The sequence below is a fragment of the Enhydra lutris genome, unplaced genomic scaffold (assembly GCF_002288905.1).
Source record: "Enhydra lutris kenyoni isolate GAN:26980312 unplaced genomic scaffold, ASM228890v2 scaffoldscaffold17, whole genome shotgun sequence".
Taxonomy (NCBI): Eukaryota; Metazoa; Chordata; class Mammalia; order Carnivora; family Mustelidae; genus Enhydra; species Enhydra lutris.
Genome location: NW_019154101.1, coordinates 35,495,422 through 35,518,544, shown reverse-complemented (window position 1 = coordinate 35,518,544; position 23,123 = coordinate 35,495,422). Strand labels below are relative to the sequence as shown.

General features: G+C 34.1%; 1 protein-coding gene across 1 annotated transcript in view; it reads right to left on the bottom strand.

Moving 5' to 3' along the window:
- LOC111147608 (adhesion G protein-coupled receptor G6) overlaps window positions 1–23,123 on the bottom strand; it is a 133,292-nt gene that overhangs the window by 37,297 nt on the left and 72,872 nt on the right. Inside the window, exons 5-10 of the mRNA XM_022503763.1 lie at window positions 18,674–18,742; window positions 16,344–16,427; window positions 10,201–10,286; window positions 7,068–7,120; window positions 6,026–6,088; window positions 2,547–2,689 (exon numbers count right to left, since the gene is read on the bottom strand). Of these exons, the coding sequence (XP_022359471.1) occupies window positions 2,547–2,689; window positions 6,026–6,088; window positions 7,068–7,120; window positions 10,201–10,286; window positions 16,344–16,427; window positions 18,674–18,742 (498 nt within the window). The remainder of the gene's footprint in view (window positions 1–2,546; window positions 2,690–6,025; window positions 6,089–7,067; window positions 7,121–10,200; window positions 10,287–16,343; window positions 16,428–18,673; window positions 18,743–23,123) is intronic.

The following is a 23,123-nucleotide window of genomic DNA, read 5'->3' as shown; positions in this document are numbered from 1 at the left end:
TGCATCATTATTCTAATACACATCATTAGCTAATAAAATGAGTAAGATAAAGATATATTCAAAAAATAAACACTGCATGCAATGATGATCCTGAAAAATTCAAAATGTGATTTTTGAAGATCAAAATATGATCTTTTTCCAAAGGTGAAACCCTATAAAGTAATGCATTAATTGTGCTGTCATTGAGTTGTAAGCATATTTTATGGAAAACTTTTCTAGCTGTTCTGAAAGCATCTATTGCCTGGAAGTTTGCTGGGGGGATGTCAAGAGGAGACCCATGAACCAGCATCACAGGCCTCTTGCACATGCCCTCTTCCTCAAATCATCCCACCTGTTGCTGGAAAACTCTTCTGGGCAAATGTCATGACATCAGTAATTCAGATTTTATGATTTTAAAAATACTTCAAATATAAGCAATATATTAATGACAACAAAATTATGTCATTTCAGGACAGAAAAATAGCAAGTTAAACCAGACTATTGGAAACTGCTATTAGAGTTACCAACCAAATATTTAAAGAAATTTCCCATCTACACATTCTAAACCTTAACATCACCAGGGTTTGTTCTTAATATTTTCAATTGGTAGGAACTTTTCCTCATAGCCCCAGTTCGAGAAAAACAATAAAGCACAGAATTTTAAATTAAGTCGTATAAATTATATGTCTAGGTATGCAGAGAGTTTTCTGGAATTCCTCAGCTCCTTAGAACAGAGATGAAGCTGGCTGACCCTCACAGAGCTACCCTGTCATATATAATCCACCATTCATCAAGCCACTTCCTCATGGAGACTCATTTGTGAAAGGTAGCATGTGCACTCTCTCCAGCCTCATGAAGCCCCATTTGTTAATAAGCAAGCACTTTCCCACAGAGGCTGAGAAAGTGTTCACGAGGATGATATCCATAATGATGACTGGCATTCCACCACCTCTGTGAGTTCTCAGCAGTTGTGTAAGTGGACACATTACATATGGGTAGTTCCTTATCGAAGCAGGGACGCCTGCTTCTCTATCACACCGGGATTCTGGCCTCAGTGGGAATCAGCCTCTTAGAAACTGAGAAATACTTGCTTCCTTCACCTTAGCCTACTGTGCGTGTATCAGGAAAAGTATCAGTTTTATTTCTCTTGATCTCTATTAATATGCTTAATCATAACATAATTATATAACATTACAATAATAACTTCACTTCTGGTTGTCCATATTTGTGACCATTAATTTTTCCAAAATATTTACATCAAACCTCATTCACTTATTTTTTCAAGTATTTAAGTGATAGGGAATGTGCTGGATGTTCATAGGGCAGGTGGGAAGTGAGGGTGATTAAAAAAACAAACAAACTAAGAGGTGTTCTCAAGCCAGAGGAGATTCCTGTTTAAAGAAAATATCCATAAGAACGTAAATAAGTCCAGTCAAATATTATGGTCTTCTAATTTGTCCAGTGTTCTAGGGATCCAGAAAGCAGGAAGTGGATGCTCAAAGGCACTGATGTCACAAAACATCATCATGATGTCACAAAACACATCACAGAAAAGACAACTTTGGGCTGTCTTTAAAACAATGGTGTGATATCAAGTAGAGGGTGGGAGTATGGAAGAGCCATGTGGGCAAGACACAGAAAGGCATCAAGGAGCATGGCATGTCTGCAGAGGTACACATGTGTGGTTGGAGCTCCACATGCAAATGGCGTCTAGGTAAGAACTGATTCTAAATCTGGGCTAAGTCCCATATTTTACCTATTCCTGTGAATTCAGTGCTATCATTAATGAAGATGGGAAGCATAAGAGAAGTTTTCTAATAAGAAACTGCCTTTTCTAAGATTTACCTCATTAGAGTTCCCATATATCCACATATATATTTTTTAAATTAACATATAATGTACTATTTGTTTCAGGGGTACAGGTCTGTGAATCATCAGTCTTATACAATTCATAGCACTCACCATAGCACGTACCCTCCCCAATATCCATCACCCAGCCACCCTATCCCTCTCCCCGCCCCACCCCACCCCAGTAACCCTCAGTTTGTTTCCTGAGATTAAGAGTCTCTTATCGTTTGTCTCCCTTCCCCAGTCCCATCTTGTTTCATTTTTCCCTCCCTTCCCCTTATGACTCCCCCACGCTGCCTCTCAAATTCCTCAAATCAGAGAGATCACATGATAATTGTCTTTCTCTGTCTGACTTATTTCGCTTAGTATAATAACCTCTAGTTCCACATATACACTCTTTATTCCTTAAGCTAAAGTCAATTCTGATCAAGTCTAAATGGGCACTTTGCTCATATTCTTAGTTTTTCCAGAATATGTCCCCCAAATAAAGTGTAAACTCTCCTCTACCTCTTTCATTCCTTTAGATTCACATGTGTTGATATCTCTGATGTGAACCATGTCACCCACCTGTTACTACGCCACCAATATGATGAACATCATCATCAGAAAGAATAGTTTTCAATAAGCAAACAATGCACAGAGGAAGAATATTGTTGTTGCTGTTTCAAATAAACCTGAAAAGTTATATAAAATACACATAAAAAATTAAAGGCACTTACCCAGTTGCCTCACACTCACTGTATACAGCCTCAAGCCCTCATCCAGGGACTCGTTATTTTTTAAGAGCTTCCGTTCAATGTCTTTTCCTTCTAAATTGGCATTGTTGGTAGCATTGTAAACTAGAAGGGCCAAAATCACCAACCTAGAAAAAGGTTTCAGATGTAATTATTGGAATTGCTGATTGGTTGGTTGGTTTTTTTTTTGTTTGTTTGATTTTTGTTGGTGGAAAAGAAGGACATTTGGATATGGTAGTAAGAGGGATGACATGAAGGGTTGAGACAGGAGAAATAGGCCAAGGCACTCAGAGACTCCTGTGGCTACATAAATTATAATGTTAAAAATATCTCAGTATTGAGCGCCTGGGTGGCTCAGTGGGTTAAGCCGCTGCCTTCAGCTCGGGTCATGATCTCAGGGTCCTGGAATCGAGTCCCGCATCGGGCTCTCTGCTCAGCAGGGAGCTTGCTTCCCTCTCTCTCTCTGTCTGCCTCTCTGTCTACTTGTGATCTCTCTCTGTCAAATAAATAAGTAAAATCTTTAAAAAAAAATCTCAGTATGAATAGATTATATATATATATATATATATCTCCTGTATAATTCTATCATATCATATCACTATCACCTCATTTCTTTTAAGAACTATTTTAAGTAATATTTATAGCATACAGGCAAGAAAGTATCATACTTGTGGTTAATTAGTCATTGTTTCTTTAGAGCCAAAAATGAAGTTTTTTTAGAAAAGCTAAGCTCCAACGAATCTGACTAAACTGATCATTTGACTTTAAAATTATTAAGGGTGTTATTGTTTACAAATGTGTTAACAATTTCTCCAGAATAGTGATAATGATTTTCCATCTCTGTGAAGCATTGCAAGTATGTTGTATGGTGAAAAGTTACAAAATAAATACTTAAAATATACATGGTGATTGCGGGGGTATTACAGAAGGAGTTTATAGACTGTCTGACCTTGAATGTCTTTAAAAAGAAAATATTTCTATGAGAAGCAGAGGTGTATCCTAAAAATCCCACCAAAACTTTTGGTTCTACATTTTGAAATAACATAATTTTCTGTTTCACTATAATCATAGAGTCAATAGCAGAAATCAAAACACGCCAAATTCAACATAATAATGCTGCTTTTGAAATAAGTATTGCCAGTAGAGAGGCATGACATATTGTATTTATAAAATTATATAGGTGTCAATAAAAATAAAACCGAATACTGATATATTTGTGGTGCTAAAAAATGAAAGACTAAATGAAATCTATGCTATTCAAGGCTAGGTGAAATTAAAGAAGGGCTCCATTTCCCCCCTAAATATCTGTGTTAATTTCAAAGACAAAGTGTGACTGTTCTCATAATTCAGTCCGAAAAGCTATTTATCTCAAAAATGATCTACTCCCCACTGTTCACATATAAGTCATACTTCAGGTTGAGCAAGACACAGATGTAAAAAGAATGGTGAACTGTGATAATGATTTTTTAAGTGGCATAGGAAAAGTATCCTCTGATTAAATTATTGTAGGAAGATAAGCTTTGCCACTCCAGTTACTGAGAGCTTCGTGTTGGGAGCATGACCTTTTACTTCTCTTGAATACTGAGAACACAATGAGCACGATGCATTGTGATAATCCTGAATACCCAAATTCAGCAATTCAAGAGCGGCCACGCATTTTCACTGGTCTTATCTCTGTATTTTCCTCTCTCATCCTGAAAACTGAAACTCCCTTATGGTTCCACAAAGTTTCATTGGTTGTTACCATCAATCATCTTTTATTTGAATAAACCCGTCTCTGCAGCTTTGGTTTCCTGTCTGTCCAGGCAATAGAGGATGATAGCATTATCTGAGGTTATGGTCTATGTTAAGTGTTGCAACCAAATAGAAGGAAAAGTTTGGAAAAAAGTTTGTGTATAAAACTAATAGAGTCTGGTTTTAAGAAAAACTATGAGGGACTACAAAGATTCATCAATGAGTGTAGAGAGGAGAAAAAAAGGGAAAGACTATAAGAATACATTTTAAAACAATTCAAAAATCATTAAAACATGCTTAAACAATAGGCTTTTAAATAATTTCAAAAAATTTTGAGACAAAGATTCAAAGATTCATACCGAAGAAAAACTAAACATGTGGACTTTCCCATATACATGGTCTTAGTTCCCTCTCCCTCTAATTTTCTGTAAAATTGCCTGTTGGTTTGACAGAGACGGAGAGTCCATGAATTTAAATGTTTTTCAAGCAAGAGTTTCTGAGGTACTGATGTACACTAAAGATGGCTGACTCAGTATTACCGGGTAGTAGAAGAATCATAGAAGGTCCACTAAAAAGGGCACTGCTGACTTCCTGAAGAGGATTCACGACTGGTGATACCCCAAACTATGGCTGCCTCAATTATTAGACAAAGTGTTCAGCAAAGGGATCCATATCTCTGATCTGTTATTCAAAGCTCAACATGACCTAGCAGCACAGGTTAGGGAAAAAAAAAATGATTTGGCTAAATAGAAAAGTCCTGTCACCATCAAGAGTATAGTATTAAAATAATTATTCTGTTCTTCAGATCATAAAGGAAAAAGAACAAAGAAGATAAACAAATTTCCCTCATCAGATAGCTCGAGCCAATCTGTTGAATACATACCAAAATGAAAAGTTTCTATTAAAACTTAAACACATCTGCTTTCCTAATATTAAACAGAAAAAGAAAAAAAAATAAGAAGAAACTCTCTGGTCAACTCTCATATGAAATTCTATTTTTATCTTCTCCTGGTAAGAGTATATCACCTGAAAAGAAGGATATTCCATCATTATGGTTAAATCTGTAAAATTAATTCAGTGTATTGACACAGAGCCAGACTTACCTGAACTTTTGCCTTTCAACTATTTCCTTTTCTCTTATTTGGAAAAGTAATAGACTACCTGAACACAACTAAATTTACTTCATTTAGGAGTTTAAGTTTTTTTAAATTACACAGCACTCTGAACAGTTGGCCTTTATATGCCAGCTGAATCTGTAGGACAGATCTGTTAAATTACCTGCTTGCTTAAGTCATCATCTTGATTTAAAATTTTAAAATGGACACTTCCAAAAATTAACTATTACCCATATTGTTAGATGCTACTGTACATAAGTACCTTACTTAAGGCTGTAACTATCTTTTTTTTCTTTGACAGTCTTTTTGAAATTTCAATTAAGAGGTAATGGGTTATCGTAAGTAAACTAAAAATACAAAAAATAATAACTCATACATTTTAAGTGTTCTACTTCTGAATTATTTTTCATCAGATGTACATCTCTATCCACTCTACTATTTGATGCCTTTGACCACAAGGGAAAAAAAAATTAGTATGCCAGTGTTAAGGAGATAACTTAAAAGCATTACCTGTTAAAATGTTTCTCTCATCTCATTATTTTCACTTCTCTACCAGTCAAAACAAAGAGCTAGAGAAAGGATGTTACACTTTCTGTAAGACTTTGTCAGTGTTACCTTTGATCATTCACAATGCTTCTCTTGACTTTAATCTTGTCCTCTCCCGTGTTCAGGTGAAAACTATAAATACAATATGTATATTCATTATCAACCTCATCTGCCACATCATCAGCAACAAAATTTGAGGAGGTAAAAGAAAGAGGCAAAATGAACATTTTAAGCCAGTATTTCCAGCGTGTGTCCTGAGGTTCCAGTTCTTTTCATATGCCCGAGATCAAATGGCTCCTTTGTAAATAAGCTTGGCAGCTGTGCGCTTTTTCTCTTTTGTTCTCTTTTCACGACTCATGATGCCATGTTGGTTATACTAAATAATCTGAGATATTTGGATTTATAGAAATCTGCTTCAGTTTGTTTAAGAATGTACTTCCTGAGCTAATTCAACATGGGATCCCTTTTCATGTGTTAACTTAGATGTCTCTTGGGTTCACAGAATATCTATCTAGGGGTAATGACATACACTTTTGAAAACGAATTTGAAACTGTGAATGCAAGTTGCAGAGGAGGATATGTGGAAGATACTATTTACTAGTCAGTGCAAGTATTTTAATAGAATAGTAAAATATATTTTTGAAAAGCTAGGTGCAGAGTGTAAGTGTCTTATCTTGCAGAAAAACAGTCTCCAAACTGCGGTGCTATCACTGGTTCACTGGGGTGTGAAATGAAACTAACAGAACTTCTACATATACTTGATTATCTTGTTATATTTTGTAATATATTTCTAACATGTATTGGTTAAGTAAGACACAGATTTTAAATAAAATCACAAAATCACAAATATATTTTGGGAATACATACTAGTTTTTTAAAAAAAAAGATTGGGATCCATGATCAAAAGAAAATTAAAACCAATTGCTGAAGCACTGAAGATTTTTATGCAAAGAAATGATATAATACAGAGTTGTTTCAGAAAGACTATAAATATGGTGTATGTATACGTGTGTACTGGTGTCATGTGTGTGGGGTATAGTCAGAGAGATGAAGAGTAGCATTAAACTAGACACTACTTTTTATTTTTCAAATCATTCATTCTGTCATTTACCTGATATTAACCACAAAAACAGTGTAGTTCCAATTTTGGAAGGTTGAATTGAGCTGAAAAATACAATGGAAAAGGGTGAGTTCTGATAATACTTTCTAAAAAATATCTGAATCTAGTTTCTTCCCTCCCAAAAGATAAGTTGTTATTGGAATAAGACCCTGGGAAAATCCCAGAGAGCCAGAGGAGTGAAAGAAAGGTAAAAATAACATTCACTGGATCATAATATGCCAAGAACTTTACAAAGGTGGTTTCTTCGATCTCACAATGACTAATGAGATAGGTATTATCTGTTCCCCAACCCTTATAGATGAAGAAACTGAGCTTCATGGAGAGGAAACAGCTTGCCCAATGTCCCCAACTAAGAAGTAGCAGATCCCAGATTAGAATCCAAGTATGTTTGTCTGGAAACACTATACTTTTCCTCTCTAGTCCATATTATAATGGGCCCCACTCTAGTGGTTCTTTGAATTAGCCATAACACTGAGGGCTACATAGGAGGATAAGCACAATAAACACCTTCTATATTCTTCATTCAACAAACACTGTGGTACAATAACACATATTTTTCTAGTATCACTTCATAAGGATATTAGTAAGAAGAATTACAAATTAACAACACAAACCTTTAAAAAACAAACAAAATGAGTTCAATATTATTGGGAACTATGTTAATTATTATGTGGGTTATTTAATAGTCTTATAGGTCTTAGCACCAGACTTTTTTTTCTTTTTTTTAAATAAACATATAATATATTTTTATCCCCAAGGGTACAGGTCAGTGAATCGCCAGGTTTACACACTTCACAGCACTCACCCTAGCACATACGCTCCCCAATGTCCATAACCCCACCCCCCCTCCCGACCCTCCTCCCCACAGCAACCCTCAGTTTGTTTTGTGAGATTAAGAGTCACTATGGTTTGTCTCCCTCCCAATCCCATCTTGTTTCATTTACTCTTCTCCTACCCCCTTAACCCCCCATGTTGCATCTCCTCTAGCACCAGACTTTTTAAAGAAGCAATGGATTATGGATTCCTCTTCATATAAACAGCAACCTCCCATGACGCACTGTCCAATACGGTCACAAATGGGGTATCTTTACTGTTATGAAATCTTCCTATTTCTGTATCACTTTCAAAGGGTTTTTTAGGTCTTATTTCATAAAAACAGTTAGCCTTCCTTGCAAACATTCTTAAAGTTGAATGTAAATTCTACAAGGTGCGGACAAAAAGAATTAAATTATTTTAAAATTAAAACAGCAATAATATGAATCAGGAACACTACTTGTGTTTTCTCTAGTATCAAGCATCTGCTTTGGTATCTTTCATCCTAAATGAAAAATTTCCAGTAAAGTTTAGATTCAGATGAGAATGAAGCTACATTGAAAACTACGCATGTAATAAATATAAATGTAAAATTATATATGCTACCTAAGGCACAGACTCTCCAGTGAATGTTAATTTCCCAGATTAATAATATTAGTAGTGGCTTATTTGAGCCACTTGTATCTTTTTTATCTTTTTTAATCATTCTGACTTAAAACAAAAAGAATCCTTGGAAGTAAATGGGTTGCAAGACATTGGGGAGGGTATGTGCTATGGTGAGTGCTGTGAAGTGTCTAAGACTGATGAATCACAGACCTATACCCCTGAAACAAATAATACATTATATGTTAATAAATAATTAAATTAAATTAAATTAAATTTTAAAAAAGAATAGGCTCTTTATGTAAGGCTGCCCTCCATTTGGAAATGAAATATATCTCCCAGTGTTTGAATTAATTACTGACTATAATATGTCAGTCCAAAAAGTCAACAGCAGCATTTTTCATTGACTTCTATTAATGTTGCTCCTCTCAATTTTATAATAGAATTGTTCTATCCATATGATTGTTTCCTATGTTAACCTGTTTTAAAGTGTATTGAGAATAGGAGTTTTCTTACTACAGACCCTTCAAAACAAGACTGTATTGTTATATTAAGTTATTCTTCAAAGATAGATAGATAGATAGATGATAGACAGATAGATAGATAGACAGACAGAGAGACCGTCACCTCTACATCTCAATGTATGATTTAACTTTGTTTTGCTACCAAGGGCATGCTTACTAGATACCTTCTGCATAAGAAAACCTGTCTTTCACAAAATGTATACTAGAGTGACTTTATTCAGTGTTAAGACTATAGTAGTATTACACATAAAAAGCAGTACAAAGTCTCACAGTATGCTGTAGACAGAAAAGAAAAAAGAAAAAAGAAACCTATGGAAAATGAAATTTTTGTTATGGAGACAAAAAAAATAGGTGATATCTGTAAGGACAAGAAAAAAATAAAATACTGAGGTTGTTTTCTTTTTACTGGAAATTACAAAAATTTTCATTAATATAATACTGATTAAATAAATTAGTATGCACTAAATCTCCAACAACAGAAGACTTGGGAAATCAATGAGCAGGTAGCCACATAATGGAATACTATGCACCATTTAAAAAAAAAAAAAAAAGGAAGGTCTCTGCTCACTTACAATATAAATCTGACAATAATGAAAGTAAGTACAGTGTAGAATGGTATACAAAATATGTTTTTAGTGTAAAAAGGAGTGAAAAAAGGAATCTATAGTCTTATTTTCTTTTATATGCACAAAGAAATTCAGGGGGAAAAAAACAAATAAGAAAAATTAACAGTGATTTCTAAGCAGATGGGTTGGTCTCCAGGGAGATGAGCTACAGGAATGGGTAAAATATTTTCATGATATATTTTGTTATGCTTTTTGGTTTATGAATCAAACATTCAAACAATTAAATTAAAGATATATAATCTGTTTTTTAAAGCTCTGCTGAAAATGTAAGGATATAGTAGTAAACAAAGATATCTATGAAAATATATTTCTATTTGTGTGGTACTTTTCTTCCTTAGATATTAATCGTCTATTAGGCTTGTCCTTGATTCAAGTGCACCTCCCTTTCTAGAAATCAGCATACACCTCACTTCTACGTCTATTCTTAGTATATATAAGGAACAGTGTCTATGCACTAGTGTGATCTGTGGACTCAGTTACCCAGACAGCAGAGTCCCTTCCAGATTTCCAGAGGTTAAAGTTTTCAAATCAAAGAAGAAATTGTACAAGTTCACTTACCCATTCTGCTATCTTGCTCTGCACTTTAACCTCAGGGTGACCAAGGATATTTTGCATCACTATGGAAATTCTATAGACAATTCCATCTGTTCATTGGAAATAGGATTTAGTCCATTAATTATAATTTACAGTTATATAATTCCCAATTTAAATTTACAATCACACAATTTTAAACACTTTAAAAGAAATGGCTTTTTTGGGAGATAAAGATTCCAGTAGGAATGAATAAGTCACAATAATAAAATGTATAGTGCAGAGAACATAGTCAGCGGCATTGTAATAGCATTTGTGTGATGACAGATGGTAGCTATACTTGTAGTGAGTACAGCATAACACACACACTTGTTGAATCACTATGTTGTACACCTTAACACTGTCTGTCAACTACACTTCAATTTAAAAAAAAACTAAAAAGAACAGAACACCTTCTACATAGGTACAGAAAATTTGAGATATTTTGACGTTATGCTTATTGACCTTTGTAACTTCTTAGAAAGAGTTCTCAATTAATTTATTCTTATAAATAATTCATTGTCTTGCAATTATCACCTACATGTTTCTTTAATTCTATGGATTTTGGATATAGAATTCTAAAATTTTTTCATGACTTTTTCATGTACAAATTGAGCTCTTATAACAATTATCATTTTTTTTTTTGTACACTATAAGGAACAACAGAGTTTGGGATATGAAAACTTGAGTGGGATGATGGACGAAGTTAACCTGAAAAAGAATAAGCATACATATATTTGGTGCCCTTGGCCCCTTATTCTTCTTTTTCTCTTTCCCCTCCCGAATATAGCATTTACTTCTACTCATTTACCAAATATTTCATCAAAATTCCATAAATATAGTTGCTTGTATCAGAGTAAAGGGGGAAAAGAAAAAATATTTGCAGATAGAATTTTAACTGGGCTAAGTTGCTTCAGAAAGAAAATCTTATGGGAAAGGAAAGTTCTGCCTTTTTCTTTTTGGGACAATCTTTAAAGTAGCCTTTATATATATATAAATATATATATTTATATATTTATATAACTCAATTTATACAACTCAATTTACATTTACAAAACATATATATATATGTTTTGTAAACATATATATATATGTTTTGTAAATGTAAATTGAGTTGTCTGGTAAATTGAAGTTACCAGCCAGGCTTTGCTAAATCTCTCTAGAAGTGTGTTAGAGGGTGACTTACTATAAGCAGCTAATAAAAAAAATATATCATTTTAAATATCATAGGCTATACAGAGAAAAAAATTGAATATCTGTTATTGTCATTCATCTTTCTTCATGCTTATAGTTTGGTATATCTTAAGTATATCTTAAGTAAAGTATGCACAGAAAATGTAGAAATATATAATTAAAACAATGTTGGGGAAGAGATGTAATAAAAAGGTTGGGAAGTCAGTAGAAAAATATAAAACTCTGACTCCAGAAACCCCTATAATCTATCAAAATGGAAATTCCAGTCACACTACTAAAGGAATGCTTTTCCATTATGGGGTCAGAATCTCATGCTAAAAATTTTTCCACTCCCCGATGTAATAATATAAATACATGAAATTTGCACAAGTCCAAGGACAAGTGGGTTTAACTTATGCAGACTAGGTTATTTAGCTTCTAAAGTTATTTAGGTTATTTAGCTTATTTAGGTTATTTAGCTTCTAAAGCTCACCAAGTATTTTAATGATTGATTTTATGTTCCTCTCAAAATATTCTGAATTTAAAATATTTAGAGGAGTATATTCAAAACAAATGATATTAATTCAGATTAAAAAAAACCTTTATCACACAGTATATGTCATCATATCAAATCATGGACATTCTGAGTGACTGAGGAGAAATCCAAATTGCAGACGTCCAAGAAATATTCCAGGATCCTAAGGGTATCCTGTGTATCCCCGGTGTCAGCAGAGGAGCTGAAAAGCAACCACTAGATGGAGACCAAAAGCATGTGTTTAAGAGTAGTGTTCTTTCCCTCTCAGGAAAATATTGCAAAATACTAAAACTCATTATTTTTTTTTATTACTGACATTTCTGTAATGTTTTGGAAACATTTAAGATATTCTTCTTTAAATTTTAAATATTTCCTGCCTCATTTTTTCCCCAATCTGCTGTTATTTATAAATGAAAAAGACATCCAATATCAGAGACAGCCTAAATCAATATATAAATACAGCACTCTCCCTAGAGTTAAATTGCTTACAGCAAATAAAACGTGAACACAGAGAAAAATGTAACATGTTACAGATTCTCTTATGCTATAGGTCATTTTCAAGTAATCTCCATTCAGAAGCCTCGGAATGGGGCATTTATATACTCGGGAGTCTACTTGTTATACTTATTTAAAATTTCTGAATAATGTAGGCAAACAAGTCCAGGAGTGAACTGTCAAAACAAGATAAAATGTCCACCAAAGAACTGGTAGGAAGGGTTTTGGATTGCAGCAAAATACCTGGCTTAAGCATTGCTGTTGCAGAAAATGCACAATTAAGACATAATGATTCAGGCTTTCCCATGTCATCCCAGCAGTCAAGGGGTCTTCTATAGGTGTAACAACTCCCACAGGGTCTCAATAGAAACGCTAGTCATACATTTTCATATATTCCAGAGACTTCAAAAAATATATGTATTGTCCTAATAATGACAGCCAAGCCAAAAGAATTCATGATAGACATTTCTTAAGGTGGGGGGCATGGTGGGTGGACAAATTTACAAGCATACCCATTTTCCAATAAAGGACTCTTTCAATCAAGTAGAACCTTAAAGTAGAAATCATTGCTTGCCATTATAGATGTGGTGTCAAAACAGTATATTCCTGTCAATAGGTCTTTCTCCAATTAATCATTTTTTTTTGGTCCTTCTTAGCATTCTTTCCAGGGTTTCTTAGGAGACATAGAAATGACACTATGTATTTATTCTATATTCAAGGATGTGAAACATAGGTTTGAAAAGGTAGGTTTTAAAACATTTGTTTGAAAAGAGAGATGTTATAATATACACCAAATGTTATTTTAGAGTCAAAATGATATCTTTGAACTGGTGATGAGGTCACTATAACATGACAGTTGGATTTATAATATGACTGGAGTTCTGCTCATTCTACACACATGATTTCTTTAGGTAACTGGCATCCAAAGCTAGATTGATTGTCCAATCTATACACACATCCACAGAAATTTTTTTTATTTGAATAGTTAAACATATGTTTTTTGAATAGTTAAACATATGTCAAGAATCTGGAAGCATGGGGTGCCTGGGTTGCTCAGTGGGTTAAAGCCTCTCCCTTTGGCTCAGGTCATGATCCCAGCGTCCTGGGATCGGGCCCTGCATCGGGCTCTCTGCTCAGCAGACGGAAACTCACTCACTCTCTGCCTGCCTCTCTGGCTACTTGTGATCTCTCTGTCAAATAAATAAATAAAATCTTTGAAAAAAAAAGAATCTGGAAGCAGTGATGTAATTAATACATGTAAGCTAGATTTTTAGAACAATAATAAGGACTAACGGAGTTATTCCCTTACTTGGGTTACTTGTGTTGACCCCACAAGATTTAATATTCAGTAGCACTGGAGTGATGATTCAAGCACAGAAAGTACAATTTAGTAGGCAAATAATAATTGGCCCAAGAGTGCTCCTTAAGAGTATAATGGAAAAGGCTCAAAAGTTATTTGTGGGAATACCTAGATTATCCATCCCATATTGAAATATCTGTTCATGAAAAATAACTTAAAGATATGATTTTCCTAGTATACAAACTGAGGCAACAGATACAAGTCATATTGAAGATAACAAAAAGAACTTTCCATAGAGAAACAGGAATACTTCATAAAGTTTAGGAAAAGAAATTTTATGGATACACTGAAGAAATATGTCTGATTATCAAACAGTCACAACCTCCACCCCTCCCCATACCAGCATATCATCACTGATAGACCCAGCAAAACTCTTCAATAAACCAGAATTTAAAGGACTGGATAAGTTAGATGCCAAATTTGATAGTTGTACCTATCTTTCTTACAGTGAATAATGAAAGAGGATTTTCTGATATATCAGATCGTAAGCCTGAGTGAGCTTCCCAAGGAATAAGAAAAGTGTATCTGGAATTGCTGACAGTATATAAATGATTTAGATAGTCTAGGACATGACGTTAAATCCCATTTATTCACAACGTGAACAAGTAATTCTCTTTCTAATTATTTCTAATTTGATACATCAAAGAAAAAATATTATAGTCTGTCTCTAACTCTTCGTTAACTCTCCCTTTTTTAAAAAGATAATGAAGTCTTCAGGCATAGAGATATGAGAAAGCAATAGGATATAGAGAAAATTCAATAACATTGTTTTCATTACACTTATTCTTGCTTTTCATTTCTGTTTTACAACAAACTACTGATTTTACAAGAGCAATATCGATTTTCCCATATAAATGCATATGTTTAAATAAAAACGTGAGTCAATTTAGATTTAAAACTATTAAATCAATAGTACAGATCGTTCGAGGATGTGGCAAAAAGTATTTTGATGGTACGCAGATTTGAATACACAGTTTTGAGAATATTTCTACCACATGATGACTATGGAGTAATTTCAAATGCTAGGATTACTTTTTTTTTTAAATCAAGAATCATCTAAATTGCATTTTTCCCTTTAATGTAGTCAAGTCAAGCCATTTTAACTGAGTCTAACATTTGCTTGCTTTGTTGAAACTCCAATGAAGATTATGACGCAGAGAGAGATGGCTGAACAAGGCTCTCTTCAAGAATGTCAGAAATTACATGATTGAGTGAATACAGCTCCACTCCACCAAATCAAGGACTCTGAAGCATCGTATAAACGTTCTTGGGCAGTAGAGGATGTGCCTGTCCTAGAGGGAGAATGCCACAGAGGCTCTTTGTATATTCATACAAAGAGCGAAATACTTAGTTAGAATTATAATATTCCCATCCACTGGCTGGAGTCCATGTGAAATATGCACTGGGAACGTCGGCTGCTACTGCTTTCCTGGGGGTTGCTGGAATGTTTGCCCTGTCATAAATCTCCTTGGTGCAACTACCAGAAAAACCATAAACACTTCCCTGAATCGATGTCTTCATAACCCTAGTGAAATTTATATCTTTGTTGCATGTAAAATATTCCATAGTTCCAATTTAAATGTCCTCACAGAGGAAGTTGGTGTAACCCCTGAAGCCAAAGAAAAAATGAGCTATGTGGGTTTCTTTTCTCTGGGTTTTGGTCCCTGGTGATATAGTACAGATGTTTTGGCCTCACAAGTTAAATGATTGGGGTTGAGAAAATTCCTTTGTTTCTAATAGCTCATATTTGAGAATATTACTGTAGGCAAGGCAATGGTGTGGTCACCTGATTGGAATTTCTCTTTTCTAGGAGGGACTTAAACCATTTACTCTGAATTACCAAGGCTATGTAGTCCATATAGGTGGCAGACTAAAAATAACTCACATTACCTGGCATTTTCCCTGCTCATTTCTGTATCTCATATATCAGCCCTATTTACAAATTACAAAAAATATAAATAAAAGAGTATATGTGGAAAAATAGGCAAGAAGTATTGACACTTAAATTGAAATTTCATCAGCTGAAAATTGACTTAGTTGATATGCAATCATATTCTAACCATTATTCTTCAACAAATAAAAACGGAGAGCAAAGTATTATCATATAAATAGATCTAAATGTCATGAACACTTAAAGTTGGTTTCAGTGAGAAATTACATTACTAACATAATTTAGTTTTTGTGAAATTATAAAATTCTTTAAGAAACTGGTTTCCTGAAGTGTATAATCTGACAAAATACCATGAATACTTTTTCAGATATCTAGTATAAAGCAAATTAATCCCTTTTAATTAAATGTTTTTCTCTTAACGCTTCCTTTGAAAGCAGTTTTTGCTAAAAGTGGACAAGAGTAGTACTGGAAATGTACTCATACCACTGGTCATCAGAATAAGGAACTCAAGGGAGTCAAGTAATATTTATTTCTCTTACTAATCTTTACAAATGTATAAATGTACCGATTGAGTCCAATAACAGAAATTTTGTTTGAACATTAGATTTTCCACTCTTAGAAGACAATTTTTTTATTACATCGACATACTACAAATAAAAAAGGTAATGATTTCTTACCATTGCTTTGCTTAGCGATTCTATTAGTAACAGGCATGTTAGTGGTGACAGTGGGTGGTGTAGTACTAGAAGAGTCTACAGTAGCTGGTAATAAAGATGAGAAAGATGTAATTTTGCAAGGAGCAAATGACAGTTAATTTGGATGAGCAATCTACAATTAATGCATGAAAATATACAGAGGAGGAATAGAAACCATTTCTTGCTACTAAATACAACAGACTCTAGGGTTACAATGCATAAAATGAAGCAATGCTTCCTATGGCACATTAAGAATCACTTCATATGACCTCTGGGGTCACGTTGTGCAAGAGCATGGAGCTGGTACCAACGCAAAGGAGGAAGAACATTGAGATTCTAGACCCAGGTCTGCCTGTAACAGACTGATGACCACATAGTGAATTACTAAATCTTTCTAGAACTCAATTTCCAAAGTTCGTAAAAAGAAAAGTTTAGAGAAGGCAGTCTTTATTGCACCTATCAGTTTGAGAAATTATCTAAACTAAGTTAGTCTTCCACTGAGACTAGAGAAATAGTCTCCGAGGAAAACGTATTTCTCCTTGAGAAGATAAATGTAAAGAAAAACAAACGAGAATGAAATGTATAGACTATATAGCATATAAATGTGTAGAATCGTTTACAGATCCCAATAACTCTACTAAATGTTGATGGATAAAATGGATTTCATAAGAACAAGCCTTACAGGGGAGACCTTTTCAAGGCATGATGTCATAGCTATGCTTCTTATACTATTAAAACTTTCAAAGATTAAACCCTTATAGAATGCTTTATTATCTTTCTAAGGGATTCTGGAGGAGCTGTATAGGTAGTAAAATAACTATACACACAATCTCCCTTTAGTTTATCTTAGGAGTATGTTTGTACTAGATGTACATTCATATACACAATGACCATTACACAGTTCCATAGTGTAGCGGTTAGCACGTCTGCTTTACAATGGCCATTTGTTATATATCTCAATTTTAAAAATATTACCTAAATTTAAGACATTCACTTGATTATGCATTGAGTGATTATGATTATGATTACCTTCTAAAAGTGAAATTCTTTGATTCAAAATATACATCCTTAACTAAAATAATTTTCCATTCCAAAGTATTCTTTTTGAAGTTTTTCTTTTTTTAAATTATGAACAATTACATTTATCTTAATGTAAAATACATCAATGAATTTAAAAATGCTTTTTGGCCATTTAGGACATGGGGAAGGGGAATTGCTGGGCATTTGGTCTTTGATCTGTGGAATCAGGACTACAGGCGTCTCAGATTAAAAGAAAACAACAAACCCTTCAGATCTAGAACTAAGCAAAATTAAGTTTTCTTCCTATTTCATTTAACTATTTCAAGACTAGAGTGAGTTCATGGAAATTCTGTAATGACTTTATTTTCATAGATCATTCATCAGTAATAATAATGAGAAATACTGTCTCAGAAAAGAAGGAAACATAATACTGAATTACATCCCTTCTTCCTGACTACTCCCACACTAGAACCACAGAAGAGAGTTTAGGTTACTACTTAGAAACACTTCTAACCCCTGTTACTTTCAGGATATGATGTTCCTAATAAGAGATCCAGCTTTTTCAAAAGGCATTGTCATGATTCTTAATGTGGCACATAGAACATGTTACTTCGTAAAGAAATATTTAATAGAATAAATGGATGAAAATGGGTCATAAGTAATTAGGAGGAACAATGATAAAATTAAAGCAAAATACTTATTATTTTAAAACTTTAATTATATATTATTTGCATGCAACTACTTAGTACATAATTTATAACTGGAATATTGGCCATAATATAGTCATTGTGCATTATAATAATATAATTACATTAAGATTAGTTTAATATAACTAATTTTATCTTAATGTTTAAGTTATATTGTACACCATGAACTGCCTTATGGTATTGTCTCAAGCTTAACTGAATATTTAACTTAATTTTCCCCTTATTTTTTACACATGAATACCTTTTCAAAATACTGCATGAATATATTTATACAGGATCTTTGCAATACTCTTGAGAATAAAAAGAGGAAAAAATGAAATAAATCCTTGTTTAATAACATATAATCATTCACATTTAAAAACCCAGTCCTTTATGGAAAATGGTCATCCAGCATGTGAATGCATTCTTTCTCCACAGTGTATGTACTGTGCACCCACACAACTAAAACACATCCAGAAATTCTTCTGTTTTGCTGGTTTCTGGCTTCTCAAGTAAAAATTAAGATAATAATCAAAACAATTACAACCCCATTATCCAAAACAGCAAGTAGGAAACAGACTCCAGAGGACGATGTTGGCTCCCTACCTTGGCAGAGGGTCCCCAAATCGGCACAGCTGGCTAGTTCTGCTGCTGGGAGTGGGATCAGGTAGGAACCTTGATCAACACAGAGGAATTATACAAGTTTAATTGATGATTTAATGACATTATAAAAAGAAATAAAAAACCCACCACAATGCCCACGAATCTTATGGTTGGCATAATGGGAGCAGCCCTAGAAGAGTCCATCAATAATACTCTAACATCAAGAAAGTCTCTTAAGGTCTTTGTGTCTTTGTTTCCACAAGTGTAAAATCAGGTTATTGAAATTTCCCTCAAAATCTTCAACTCAATTTATTGTCTATCCACACATGAAATGAAAAGAAGTGCTACTTCCCATTAAAGTTTGTGTAAAAAATCCAGGGCCATTTCACAGAACAAATTACAAAGCTCTGGTAGAAATTCATATAAATAAAGTAATATAAACATCAAAGATAAGTTTCAAAAGTAAACTTAGATATTATTAATATTCATAAAATACATATTTTTGGTTTACAGGCACCAGCATATGCCATTTGCCATTCCAGAAATATGTTCCTGTGGCTTCAAGTTGGTCTCTGTGTCTTTTTATTTCAATTTTTTTTTTTTCTGACTCATCCTCAGCAAGAAACAGTGTAGAGCTGGCTTCCTAGTAGGATAAAGGATTTTCTCTGTTACATTAAATCTCCCTGACAGTTAACAGACTTTCATCAACAGGTTGAGTCTGGGGAAGATGTGCTAAACTTATCACAAAGCACCTGCACTATGCAGAAAGACAGAAGAATAAATACAAATATTTATATATGCACACACATGCACAAATACATGTATTTGATTTTAAAAGGACATTTCTATAACAGTGATTCCAGTCTAATATTTAAACATTTTCCAAACTATCCTGTGGGAATAGTACATGAAGGCAGAGCAGGTACATGATCTAATAAAAGATGTCTAATTAGGTAATTGATGTGCATAAGCAGAAAGCCTCCCAACAGTTTTTAACAGCATCTCATGAATCATGACATCTTCATTCTCAACTGCATCAGGCACCTAAGCCCAAGGAAGAAATGTTACTTCAGAAAAACTCAACTCTACAGGCAGGCCTATGAAGTTACCTGGCAAGAAACCCTTATCATAGACATTTACATGTCCATTCAAAAAAAAGTAATCACTGTTTAATGTGTGAGGCACACAGGCTAGAATAACGCTCTAATACAATGTCACTGCCGTCAGGATGGGAGATAGAATCACAGTTCTCCCAATGCTGTAAGTACAGAGTGGCTCAAAGGAGGGTATAATTAGCAGCTTGGTGAGAAGGGGGAAAGAGAATCAGTACAAAGAAGGAAAGTAATATCACTATACTGATGTGGGGACAAAAGACTAGAGATGGATATTCCTAGCAAACAGAATTACTGAAATATACACCAAGATGGGAGTAAAAAGTTCTGAGAACCTGGGTGACATGGCATTACTGGAGTAGAGTATAGGAATGATCGGATATATAGGTAATGGAGACTAGTGGAGGGTCTGATAGAATATTGGCACCATAAGTGGTAGGACTCTTCCAATGGCATATCCCACACACATAGTAGGTGGGTACTCAATCTTTAGCAAATACAGTTCTGGATACATCATGAATGACTGAGAGCGTTTTGAACTCTTTCTTAGAGGAAAGGGAAAACATGAAAGGAAAGTAAGTGAGAAAATTAGGTTTAAATCTGAAACCACTTTTGAGGCTCCAGGGTCAACTAAAAAGGAATATATAAGAATAAATAATATTATTAATTCACGCTTGATATCATGAATACAATGAGGATGACAAGAAAGAAATGGATATAAGACATCCAAAGATAGAATGTACGATATTTAGTAACTAATCGGAGAAGAGAGAAAGAAATAGAAGACTAGGGCATATTTTTCTGGTTTCCAGCTTGAGAAATCGGTACATAATGATATCATAGAAGGAAAGAGGAAATACTAAGAGAACAGCAGACTTAGGTAGGGTGGGATGAATAAGCCCCGTAATGGGAATTGAGGTGCCTGTGTGACATCTGGATACATGGGCAGGTACACGGGTTTTTGTAAGAGGTCTAGCCGAGAAAAAATGCTGCAAAATCTGTGTGTCTGGGATTGCTCAAGCTAGAGTGGAGATTTGATGGAACCACAGATACTCCTATTTTCAAATATCATATTATTATTTATTTATTTATTTTTTTATTTATTTTCAGTCATATTTTTTTAAAGAGATCTAAATCTGAGAAGTAAAAAGAGTTCTTGAAGAAGGTGATTTTATAGAATTTAAGTGAAGAAAGTTTCACAGAAGGTGTGGCCATATCAAGTATACTGAAATGGTCAAGAACGGTCAAAACCAAGAAGACCTTTAACTCTGCATTGGAATTTTGGTGGTAACTGTAGAGGATTTAGTTTCGGTAGCGTGGGAATGACGAACTCAGGAGCACCACTTGAGAAGTGACTGCAAGAAAAGGAAGCCTGGCTATGAAAGAAAGCAGAGACAGGGAGGGTGAGTTTGAAAGACTGGAAACTTAGACAAGTGTACTGTGGAAAAGGGCATCTGAGGAGGCAGACCTTGAGGCTTGCCTGGTCAGGACTAAGGCAGAATTTTATGGTCAAAGTTTCTGTCCACTGTTCTTTCTCATCTTATTTAACTTATGACCCCTTTTTGTAGAACCTTACTTCTCTGTGAGGTATTTATATTTTAGTGAGGAATTTCTGAAAACTAAAAAGGCTTCAAAATTCAAAATGAGGAAACGTCAGCCACTGCAACATAAGGGAGAGAGAAATATCCTTGGATGGAGTTCCTGTGCTTCTCAAATTACACACAATGTTGGCTGTCAAAGGTTCCTTAGGCCTTTCTGGCACTGATACAGTATCTCTGGAAGACAAAGAGAGATAAGGAGATGGTGTGGGAAAGAAGTTTCTAGACTAATTACACTTCCAGCGCAGTATGTTAAGGGGCTCAAAGGTGGAAATGAGGAAAGAATCAGAAGAGTTATGATTTAGAGCATGACACTTAATATTTTTTTTAATATTCATTGTATGGTAACAATTATAAATTCATTGTATAGTAACAAGTGTCATTGTATGATAACAAGAATAAATTCTAATATGGGACACCCCTGTCACAGGAAATTATAATACTTCTCAATATTTAAATTATTGGTTGCTCTTTTTTAGGTACTTAGACTGTAGCAAATTGATACTGCGTTATAAACACTCAGTAAACACTGCTTTATGATGATTCGATACAGAAAGAGAAATTAGATCTGGAGACTACATGGTGTAAGTATAAGCGACAAATTTTTTTAAATTTTATTTTAAGAGTTCATTATTTGTTTATTTATTTATTTATTAGAGAGAAAGAAAGAGTCAGGGGAGGAGCAGAGGGAGAGGAACAAGCAGACTCTGCATTGAGAGGGGAGCCCGACATAGGGCTCAATCCGATGACCCTGAGATCACGACCTGAGCTGAAACGAAAAGTCAGACCCTTAACTGACAGAACCACCCAGATGCTTCACAAGTGACAAATGTAATTAGCAGAAAATTACATTGATAAATGAAAGCTTTATTATAAATACACCAAATTACATGAATACATAAAATATACAAAGTATACACAAACTTTTTATTTCTACCCAGTTCCATTTTCAGCATATCTGCATAAAAAAGTCATTCTAGCATCAGTTTTCCTAGATGGACATATTTATGAACCAGATTGTTAAGGAAGAAGAGACAATTTTCTTTCCTGGATCATAATATAATTATTATCAAGTGATTATATTCAGAATGTGACCTATGTATGTTCACTGATGTTTGTGGATACCACAAAGGTTTTTAAAGGCATTTATTTAATATTAACTGTAAAACTTAGTGCCAAGTTTCCTTGCAAGATGTAGTCACTGAAAATGAACAGGTGATGAAAGGGTGCAAACTTGTTAATCTCTCTTCTCTATCTGTTGTCCTTCCAAAATCTTGCCACTGAAAGGAGTCACTATTTACACAGGTTGTGGTAAAAAAATGACTGATGTGTAGCCAAGAACTCATTTTATATTCTACATAATGATAATCCAAATAATAGCCAAATCCTCACAGCTAGTGGCAATAATGAGAAAAAAATAGTTGCTTTCAATTCCCTCTTTGCAGTTATTATTAAAATGAATTTTATAATTTTTCATAAATATACTTAAAATAACATTATTTCTGGACCCCTTAATTCTCATAAAGAGTTTGGGGCATCTTCAAAGAATAGAGTCCTCTGTAAAGATAAAGTAATTTTTTCCTGATTTTATTACTTAAAAAAGAATTCATTTATCTAAAAATGCTACACTCAATAATTTTTTTAGGGATGAATGAAGGAGCCAATAGTGAGTCACAATTTTATGACTGTGAAGGACAGAACTGTAACAATTGACAATGAAAGGGTAGGAATCCAAGAGTTGAT